At 54.1% G+C, this 10,520-nt stretch overlaps 2 protein-coding genes across 2 annotated transcripts; one reads left to right on the top strand and one right to left on the bottom strand.

Annotated features, from left to right (window-relative positions):
• Positions 1–884: 884 nt before the first annotated feature.
• On the top strand, positions 885–3,351 carry MTP7-0 (Metal tolerance protein 7; the record flags this gene model as incomplete). Its single annotated transcript, XM_032023376.1, has 6 exons — positions 885–1,306; positions 1,487–2,137; positions 2,242–2,355; positions 2,433–2,531; positions 2,631–2,836; positions 3,107–3,351. The coding sequence occupies 6 exons, from the start codon at positions 885–887 to the stop codon at positions 3,349–3,351; spliced, it is 1,737 nt and encodes a 578-aa protein (XP_031879845.1).
• Positions 3,352–4,089: 738 nt separating this feature from the next.
• Positions 4,090–10,157, bottom strand: STT4 (Phosphatidylinositol 4-kinase STT4; the record flags this gene model as incomplete). Its single annotated transcript, XM_032023377.1, has 6 exons — positions 4,090–5,283; positions 5,335–5,622; positions 5,673–5,879; positions 5,926–6,544; positions 6,593–9,903; positions 9,975–10,157. The coding sequence occupies 6 exons, from the start codon at positions 10,155–10,157 to the stop codon at positions 4,090–4,092; spliced, it is 5,802 nt and encodes a 1,933-aa protein (XP_031879815.1).
• Between the last annotated feature and the right edge of the window lie 363 nt (positions 10,158–10,520).

Raw genomic sequence — 10,520 nt, 5'->3', positions numbered from 1 at the left:
CGCGAGGTGAGGGTCCCGGACGGTGGACTTCCTATTTGCTCTAGCTGCTGGATCTGGAAACTAATTTGCTTGAGTGGGAATGGTGTGTGGGTGCGCGGGCAAACCTTGAGTGTGTGGACATGTTGAGCAGATATTACCGCGAAAGACAATGCGGTAGGCACGCAGACAGCTAAAGAGACAGAGAGAACGAAGATACAAGGGAAAAAAAAAAAAAAAAAAAAAACAGAGGCAGCACGCGTAGAAACCTAGGTAGGCAGAGAGAGCTACCCATGGCGCAGCGACAGCTTAAAACGCCAGCAGCCCACCCCTTCGATACAACATTAGTCGGGTCTGCTAGAGCCCGTGGCGTCGAGCTCCCCAAGCGTCCCTTGCCGTCGAATCACAGCCCCCCGGGAAGGTTGGGAAGCTCCAGACGAGGCGAGCTCTGAGTCCCGTCCTTTGCTCGGCGCACGGCGTACGGAGTAAGGTAACGAAGGAAGGGATCTTAGGTACCATACCATACCTTACCGTATCGTACCGTACCTCACCATGCATGCATATTGGACCTGAAAGTCTTGGCTCTCGTCTCTGCTCCTCCTCAGACCCTCCGGGCCCATCTTCATCATCGCGGCGCGTCTCCCCCACGAGGTTATCAATCTCATCTATTAGCCTCGCCTCTCCCTCATCTAGCGCCCGGTTAGAATTTCTCTTTTCTCTCTTCCTCTCTCTTCTTCCTTCTCTTTTCCTCCTCCTCTTATCCACCCCCAATTTCGCTCCAGTCGCCGCCGCCTCCAATCCGTCGTCATACTACTACTTACTTACCGTCACTGCCACTGCCACTGCCACTGCCACTACCACTACGCACCTGTTGGCTCCCTACTTGCTCAATTGCTGTCGCCGCCAACATGAGCTCGCCCCAGCAGCAGCCTCATGGCTCCGGCAGCCCTCGAGTGGGTTCCTTCAAGCGTCCTTCCGTCCTCAACCCCGACCACGATCCCTATCCCTTGACCACAAGAGGCAGCGGCGCCTTGGTCACTCTCATCAGGAACCGCTCCTCGGCCACTCTGCGCGAATCTCTCAAGAGCCCGGCCTACCATCAGCTGGGCCACGATGAGGACGATCACGAGGGCCAGTCGCTGCTGGGCTTCCTCCACAGGGACTCGGACGACGACCACCGCCGCTCCGCCGCCGAGGAGCGCCGACTGAGCGAGATCATCTTTGGCCCTCAGATGAGGAGTATGCGCCTTATCGGAAACAGCAACCCGCGCTATCAATGGGAACGCTACTGGAAGACCGAGGCCGAGCTCCAGGCCATGTCAAAGCCTATGTGAGTGTGTGCCATGGCTGCCTACCTACAGACCTACCTACCTTACCGTACCTTACCTCGCGATGCTCATGTCTGCCGCCAATGCACCTTGCCCACGTCCAAACACCACCAATTCGTAGAGACACAAAACCGTCCGTATCGAATCGAATGCTGACTGACGCCTCCGGCAACTGCCCAAAGACGCGAATATTACGAGAGAAACAATGACCTCATTCGCATGTACCTCTACATCGACCAGCTTCTGGATTCCTCAGTACCCCACGATCTGCTCAACGAGTACCACCAAGCTCTGGACGCCTCAGCATTTCGCCCGGTTGACGTGCCCCAAACCATCACCGAGGAGTCGCCAACTCCTACCTCCCCTCCGTCGCGCGGTGGCCCCGGCTATGGCAGCACTGCTTCAGTCCAAAACAGCAGCACGGAGCACAGCAGTTCGGCAAACAGCATTCAGCAAAAGGTAAAACGCACGCCAAAGGACATTTTTCGGCCCACCGAGTCCACCCCACTCCTAACGCTCAACGGCCACGACGAGGAGGAAGGTTTAGCCGAAGACGCAGATGCCCCCAAGCCCGAAATTCCCTGGCTCGAGGATGCCGATGTCGACAGCAGTGACCCCATCGTCACCCTCGCCATTTGGGTCAATTTCATTGCCAACGGCATCTTGCTGTTGGGAAAGATCATTGTCGTCTTCTCCGTCCCCTCCGTCTCCGTTCTCGCCAGCTTGGTCGACGCCGTTCTCGATTTCCTCAGCACCGCCATCGTGTGGACCACAACTAGACTCATTGCTGCCAGCCAAAATGACCAGCACTCGTACCCTGTTGGTAGACGACGGTGAGTCTCAATTTTCTTTTCTATACCATAATTACCCCTTCTTTGTCATCACCCTCGTTCGCCTCCGCGTTACATCCCGCGAGACGTGTGCTGACTCGTTCCAGTCTCGAGCCTCTTGGCGTTCTGGTCTTCTCCATCGTCATGGTCACATCGTTCTGCCAGGTCGCTCTTGAAGCCATCCAACGCCTCATGTCGCCTGAACACGAAATCATCCAATTGTAAGTCGCATCCACTGCTACGGTTCTCCAGCTCCGCTCCGCCGCTGTGCGACCGCTAACCATTCGGGAATACACAGAGGCATTCCGGCCATCGCCATCATGGTTGGGACCGTCGTCATCAAGGGCCTGTGCTGGCTCTGGTGCCGTGTGATCAAGAACTCCAGCGTTCGAGCCCTGTGAGTTGTGTTGCCGCCCCTCCTTTGTCGCAACGTTGTTTACGTTGCCGACTCCTGATCGGCACATCTTTGAACTGGGGTTACTAACAATATACGCAGGGCGGACGATGCCATGACCGATGTCATTTTCAACACTGGCTCCATCCTTTTCCCCATCGTCGGCTTCTATGCCAAGATATGGTGGCTGGATGCTCTCGGCGGTCTTTTGCTTTCCGCTGTCGTAATTTTCAATTGGAGCCAAACTTCAATGCACCACGTTCGCAACCTGACGGGTTTCTCGGCCACTTCGGACGAAAGAAACCTCTGTGCGTACATGATTTCTCTTTGCTCTCTATTCCCTGCTACCCCTGTCGTTTCGTCTCCCCACAGTTGCTATAATTGGACCCTGCTATACCTCACCCATGCCAACCCCCTAAGTTTCCCGTTTGTTTGTTGCTCATTCCCGCCTTTGCGCGTTTCCTTTGCAGCCATCCACTGCTGCAGCTGGATCTCGGGCATGTGGGCGGCGGCAATGCTACTGATCTTCAGACTTCATGGTCGTTCTGTCGGTGGCCAGGGCTGACCTAAGACAACAGTGCTCTACCTTACCATGCGCTTCGCAACGTCCATCAGGCAGATCCAAAACTTGCGCGCCTACCATGCCGGCGACAAGCTCTTCGTCGAAGTTGACATTGTCCTCTCGGCCAACATGCCGCTCAAGGACAGCCACGATCTCAGTGAGGTTTTGACCTACTTCCTGGAGTCGGTTCCCATTGTTGACCGGGCCTTTGTGCACGTCGACTACGCCACGTACAACGTCGACACACATATCACGCAATAATTCATATTGGATCTGGCGATGGTGTACGCCGACTACATGTCCAGTGCAGATCATTCCGGGAACGGTAGCCAAGCAGGGGGATGGTGGTAGCGGCCCGGGAGATGTGGTTCAACTCAGAACAAGACACAGAAAAGGACGGACGGGACGGAAAAGAATAAAAAGGCAGCATCTGGGGTGGATCATGGATATTCTCCGGCGACGAAGTCTCGTCGACTTGAACTCGGAGGTTTGTTTAAAGGTGTCTCATTTTTCATGTTTTGTTTTAGCATTATGCATGGCCTTTCACTGGCCAAGGTGTGATCGGTTGGCAATAGTCTGGCCGGCGTGTAATGTTTTGGAGACCCTTTCCCGGCATACAACAAGTTTCAGGTGCATGATCCAGGAGCAAAGAGCGAGAGAGAGAGAGAGAAAGACGAGGCGCAAGCGAAAAAAACCTCTCACAGACGAGCCGGAATCTCATCGGGCAAAAAAGGCAGGGTGTCATTATTTATCAGCGTGCGTATTTGTGGCGCACATGTACAATAGTAGCGTAGGATTGAAGGAATTCATGGAAAACAAAAACACCCAGGCATGTGAGGAGCGTGTATCAGCAGCATCAAAGGCTTGAACACCAACCAACAAGAAACCAGGGGCGAGACGCTTGCTAGTTACTAGTTGGCTTTGAGCGGTCAACAACGCCGTCATGTCGAGACCTCCGTGTCCCACCGCCTTCTCCCTCCCGCCCCTCATCCTCAGAACTTAGTATGGAATGCCGTTGGTCAAGAGCTGGAATTGATCGTACACGCCAGTCGAATAGCTGTTGGCGCTTCTCCGAATCAAGTCCTTGACAAAGTCAGCCGCCTCGCGCTCGCTGCGCTCTAGCACGAAACGCTCCTTGAAGTGCTGTACACTCTCAGGCTTGAAGCACGGCAGACCAGAGTCCATCATCAGAAGCACAATCTGACTGAGCTTCTCGCAGTGCTGACGAGATGCAAGGAAGGCCTTGACACAGAGCTCCTCGAACCACTTGAAGGATTGGTGGTGAGGGCTGCCGCCCATGACCGCCAGCATCTCCTGCGTCAGTTTGAACGGCGCGCGCTCGAACTTGATACCACCCGGAGCGATGTCAAAGCAGAAGCCGAAATCGATGTGCAGTATGTGGCCCGCGTCGTCGATCATGATGTTTCCGTTGTGCCTGTCCTTGAACTGCAGTAGGAAGGAGATGATGGAATAGGCCGCCATACTCTTCACAAAGTTGCTGCGGGCTTGCTGGAAGCGAAGCGAGTCTTCGTTGCCGTACTTGGAGATGAAGTAGTCGTACAAGCCGTTGACAGCCTCTCGCCCAAGCATATCTCGAGAGACAGAGTTGGGCAACACATCAATGACACCACAACCTGGGGCCGTCGCCGTGACACGGTATGGGTTGACATACACGTCCAGGCCAACGTTGTGAAAGATGCCTCGGAAAGCAGCGATCATCTGCAGGGCGAGAACATCCTGTCTGCAGTCATCGCCGACCTTGAAGATGGCAGACTGCCACACCTCAATCGTGTTTTCTTGGGGCTGCTGGTCCTTCTTGTTCGCCTCTTCGAGCATGTCGTTGACTTCTTCGAGACCACCCTTGGCTTTCTTGATGCGGAAAGTAGCCATGTACGGCGCCTTGGCGTGACTCTGGAGAGGCTTGCCCGACTTACGATCGATTCCGATGACAACGCCATCTGGGTTACTGGGGAGGTACACACCGACCTCGACCTTGATTTTGCGCAGCTCTTCCTCAATCTTCTGTGCTTTCTCCGGCTTTGGTTTTCCGACGTAAGGCTTCAACTTACCCGAAATGCCAGTGACCTCGTCGAAGAAGGAGAACTCGCGTTCGTAGAAGGTCCGATCAACGTCAGAGAAGCTTGAAATCATCTTCTCCATGACTTTGTCGAGAGTGGGCTTAATTGCATCGGGCTATGAAGTGGTCAGCGCTACATTTTGCTCCACGTGTTACGTGTAACCTACGATTGTGGCGTCGTCATCCTTGTACGCGTTGGCCTTCATGTTCCAAATGATCTGATGCGCGAATAACTGCGAGAATTGGGCGGTCTCGAGAATGTACCGTTCCACATAGCCCAAGGCGTCGTACCGTAAGGTCTGGACGATTTGTGGCACGTAGAAGAAGGTGACATCGCTGGAGTGGCTCTCCAAAGCCCTCATTGCATACTGGATCAAGAACGGGTGGTTCCGATAGGCAGGAAGAAAGTAGGTGGCGGCTGTGATTGGGTTCACGGGCGACCAGAACAGCAGATACTGCGATTGTTAGCAGTAGACCATGTGATGGAACGTGGAAAGAGACATACTTTTAGTTGGAAATTGACATCACTTGGCAAAGAACCGTCGAGAAGGATGGGCAAGCCCTCAGGTTCCGAGATGGCCTTCTGGGGGAAGTTGATTAAGAGCCATCTCACTTCGCGCTGAATGCGGGGGTAGGGGAATCGGGTAACGAGTTCAATGGCAATGGCGGGGTCTTCGGCCCATGCGACCTTGATCAGGGGGGTGAGGGAGGTCTGAAACTGTCAGTATGAAAACCTTGATACACGGTTGTGTACGCACCTCGATTGCAGCCTTTGTAGTTGACGCCTGCGCCTTTCCAGTCTCACCCAGAGGATGCACCCACACCGCCAATCGAGTCAGCTCGCTCTCCAGGAGCAGCACGAGCAATTGCTCTTTTGCCTGGAGCGACTTGATGCTGTCCACAGCGTGAGAGCCAATGAAAGCAACGCTCTTTAAAGCGGCCACGATATCAGTCAAGAGGCGAAGTTCCGTCTTGAGCTGAAGTATGTTGCTGCCAAAGGACCACCTCGGCGTGAACCTGAACCAGCTGAGGGCAGCCGATAGGCACTTCTCCTTCAGCCTCCACTGCGCGATGGCGCCAATTGTGGTACAGACATGCAACACCTTGAGTCCGAATAACACAAGCTGAAATCTGAGTTCTCGCGCCATCGGATGAGGTGTCGACGTCCGTATAGAATCTAGAGTCACGTCGAGGAGACGCAAGAAGATTCGTTGAACATCTGGACTGCCCAGTCGGGTTGCGTTGAAGTGGCTTCCAAAAAATTGCAGTAGGCGCATGTGTGGCGAGAGCAAGTTGTGCACTTGCTGCTTACGCTTCGCCAGAGCCTCCAGATCACTTGGCGCAAATTCCTCCTTGAGGAAGAATGGATCGGGATGCCTGTACTAAGGTGAGTGAAAAGATGTGGTAATGGGTAAGCCGACTTACGACATTGAAGGGTTGAAGAGGCCAAGCCCTTTATGAATGGTGCCCTCCCACTGCTGGGCAATCTCCGTGAGAAGTCTTGGCTCAAGGCGAGGGTTCTCGTTAATGACCCCTAACCAAAGAGAAACGCCCAGCTTGATTGATTGTTTTGTAAACATAGCAAATGGAATGCTGACGAGGTAGTGTGCGACAGCGGACTCATCACGGTCGCTGCGGCAGAGCAAGGCAGCAGCCCGGCGCAAGATGTCGCGAACCTCATTCAACGCTGTGGTCTTCTTGCTCTTGATTCGAGCCTCTACATGTGCCAGCGCAGTCGCGGCGTTGGCGCTTTCGCTGGCGGAGGAAACCGATGACTGCAAGAAAGACGCCCTACGATTCAATTGCATGAAGTTAACGAGCTCGTTACCGCGATCCGGCAGCGTCTCTCCGTATCGGTACTCTTGGCGAGTCGTGTACTGAGCAACGAAGTCGGAGCCAGTATTGATGTTGCAATCTCCGACGCGGTCAAGAGACTGCAGTCTTTGATCCGTCGAGGGCATGAGAGATCCGAGCTCGATCGCAAATGAACGGCCAAGGGAAATATGGCCATAGGCGCCTTCGTCATCAAATTCCGATAAGTATGTCTGAAGAAGCCCCTTGATGTCGAGAGGAGCAATGCCGATTACGCTAGACACCCATTGTTTTGCTTTGCGATTCAAAATGTCCAAAGTGTGGCGTCTGAAGCTGTAGTCGTCGGACAGCTCAACAGACACGTCCCCAAGGCTGGACGTGAATTTTGACCGTGGAGCATAGAGGTCTGTTTCTGCCTCGAGACAACTTGACCACATCAATGACAGGAGCTCCAGAAGAGCGAAGAGAGAGGATCTATGGCACAACGCCGATGGTACTTGGCTGATGATACGGTCAGCGCAACTGAAGGCTGCTTGCTGAACGCGCTCGATCCGGTAGCAGCAGCCGCAGAAGATTGCAACGAGCTGACTGGCAGCATATTGGGCTGAAAAGGTGGCATCGGCACCGCCCAGAGTCTTGCGTAGATACTTGTCTACCACAGCGGCGGCAATCCCCTCCATGGTACTGCTAACTTCCCCTTTACGCATGCTGGGTTCCAGGAAGTATGATAGAGCTTTTGTGCAGTCTCCGGCATCAGCTCGAAGGCTCTCAACCAAATAGGCTGCCTGCAGGAAGATCACCTTGCGGTAACTCAAACCCTTAATCTCTGTGGTCTTGCTAGGGATCAATTCGGTGAGTTGTCTCTTCTGCATCGTCTCCCTGTCGTTGCTCATCCCTCGACGCAAGACGGTGTTTAGCTCGATGTCACTCTCGATCTGCTCGCCTCGTTGTTCGGCGACGAGTGGTGGCGAATGTACAGCCATAACCCGCAGCTCGTTGAGATATCTCTTGCCCATGTCGGTCTGTGTCGTAAAGCCATGGACAACAATGTTGAACCACGCATCTCTGACTAAGGAGTGCGAATCATCGTCGGTGACAGAGGTGAAGGCAAGGTCGTTAGTGGACATGAGGACAGCTAGTGGGTGCAACAGCTCGGCTATCTCGCGAGCGGCTAGCTGCACATCGGCCTCCTTGGTATGGTTGGACTGATGTACATCGCCCATAGAGATGATGCTCTCTAGCAAGTACTCCCAGTAAATTTCGTACAGAGGTGAGTCTTTGTACAAGTTTGCCGATATATACGTCCTCGCCTTCATCACAGCCACCAGGAGGAAGTCCTTGTGATCGACGACCCCAATGTGACAAATTCGGGAGAACACCTTTAACAGCGATCGGAATTCAAGCTGTCCACCTTGCAGCGCGAGGGCGGCGGCGCCGATGATGATCTGAGCATCGACACTGCTGTTCACCTTGTCGATCTTCTGCAACAACATCGTTTGCGCCAAAGCAGTGATCTTCTCATCGTTACAAGCTGTTGCAATGCCACAGATGGCTTGGACGACGTTTCCATAGACCATAGCTGTTTCTTCCTCGCCGGTGATTGCAAGAGAGATGCTGCTACCAGTTGACTGCCTGTTGGGGTAAATGGCATTGGCACCGTCTATACTCAAGTCGCCGTTGGTGCCGTTAGCCATGGATCTGTCGGAACCGGGACTTAACACGTTCCCGAGAGTATAGAGAGTTGTAATGACGGCATCGTGAGAAAGCATTTTCAATACGTAAGCCAGACTCTTAGAAGCAACGGCAACAGTGCGGGCATGGGGTGCGCTTTGGACGATGAATCGAGGCAAAAGCCTGCTTGCGGTTGTAGCGTAAGTCGGTGAGACCTTGCACGCCAACGCGATAGATTTCAGAACGGTCGCCGCCAAGGCTTCGTCCGCCATCTGAAGGGGGTCGGCAAGTGTCTCTTCTAGCCATCCGATGAGGTTGTCGACGTCAGCTACCTCCTCATTTATGAGCGCGCAGTTGAGATAGCTAACGAGAGTGGCTAACTTTACAGCAAAGGCAAGTCTTTGCTGCCATGACGACCCGAGTTGAAGATAGTCAGCGGTCGCCTCCAAGTAGTTCATTTGTTCCATAGCAATGGCGGTATACATATCGAGAGACCGGTAGTCAGCATCCGGGCTTCGAGGCGAGCCTGGCCTGTAGGCACCGTCTCCTGACATGAGCAGGTCGAGGATATGAGTGCCTCGCAAGAGAGATGCATCGGTGACGAGGAGCGACGTGCCAGCAACTAGAAGCCACATGTAGCTACGCTGCAAGAGAACAGCTCCCAGGGGCCGTCCGGCAGCAGAATAGTGACGAAGGTAACGTTTCCACTCTTTGGCATGTCGGTCTGCAGATTGCGAGTTTCGGATCGTCGAGAAAGCCGTCTCAACAGCAGTCAAGAATGGCTGCTGCAGGATGTCCCTGAATCGTGTAATCAGAGAGTATCTGCCACCGGCTCTCCAAAAGTCCGCCTGCGCCGAGGCTGCATCGAGGAAGCCCAACAGCGACACGGCAATCGTCGCTGTTCTAATGGCGTCCTCCAAATTTGGGTCCTCGTCGTCTGCCCCTGGGGGTACAACGCGCCCCGCAACATGATCGCAGGCATTCACGAAAGCCCATATGTTGTCCGAGACCTCTTCATGTAAGTCGTCGTACTGGGAACCGAGAGAGAGTAGCGCAGCCGTGACATGGAAAGCGAGTGCTTCGGTCGGGGATGGCTCGACCTTGCGGAAGAAGGGCGACGGCGAGAAAACCTGGATGTGTGCCTCGAGAACGTATGGGGTTAACTGGTGGACGAGTTTTTGGGCGCTCTGGCTTGTTTGGATGGCAGGGGCGGCTTTGCACAACGACAGCAGAACCTCGAATTCGCGGATCGTCTACAGAATAAGGGGGTACGTGTTAGCTGCGGATCTTGAGGAACAACGGCACAATAACCAAGGCCTAGTACCATGGGCTGTCTCCCCAGCGACGTGGAAGCCTGTTTTGCCGAGTATCCATTGACTCCCTTGCCAGAGGACTGGGTGGCCTTGCACAGTTTGTCGAGATCGGACCGATCAAAGGATGTTTTGGAGCTGGCAGCGGACAGAGACGCGATCTTCTCGAGCGCTCGCTGCCGAATGTCGCGGGTCATTTTCGCTGCCGTAAAGGGTGCAAGACCCTTTAAAGAGGGTGTACCGTCACCGGCTGGACGTGATAAATAGTATTCGTTAATTAATGAAGCCTTTCGTTGTAGCGGTATTCAGGAAGGTATGATCCTTTGCCTGCCTTGCTGCAACTGCGCGGTGACGATGGCTACACCTGACGTGCTTCCCCCCAAATAATATCCCGTTCATCTGAAAGCCACTCATCCCTGCACCTACCTCCCCTGGCGCCCGCCAATTACTGTTGTAGGCGCTGATTCTGTCCAGTCTTAGTCAGCAACAAAACTAACAGCTACCCCTGCCATTACCAGCTCGCAGCTCCCACCCTCCACCTGGCAAGGCTGCCAGCTTGA

This window comes from Colletotrichum fructicola, assembly GCF_000319635.2.
Source record: "Colletotrichum fructicola Nara gc5 chromosome Unknown KSG_Nara_v1_contig08, whole genome shotgun sequence".
Taxonomy (NCBI): domain Eukaryota; kingdom Fungi; phylum Ascomycota; class Sordariomycetes; order Glomerellales; family Glomerellaceae; genus Colletotrichum; species Colletotrichum fructicola.
This window is presented reverse-complemented; position numbering and strand designations above follow the sequence as displayed.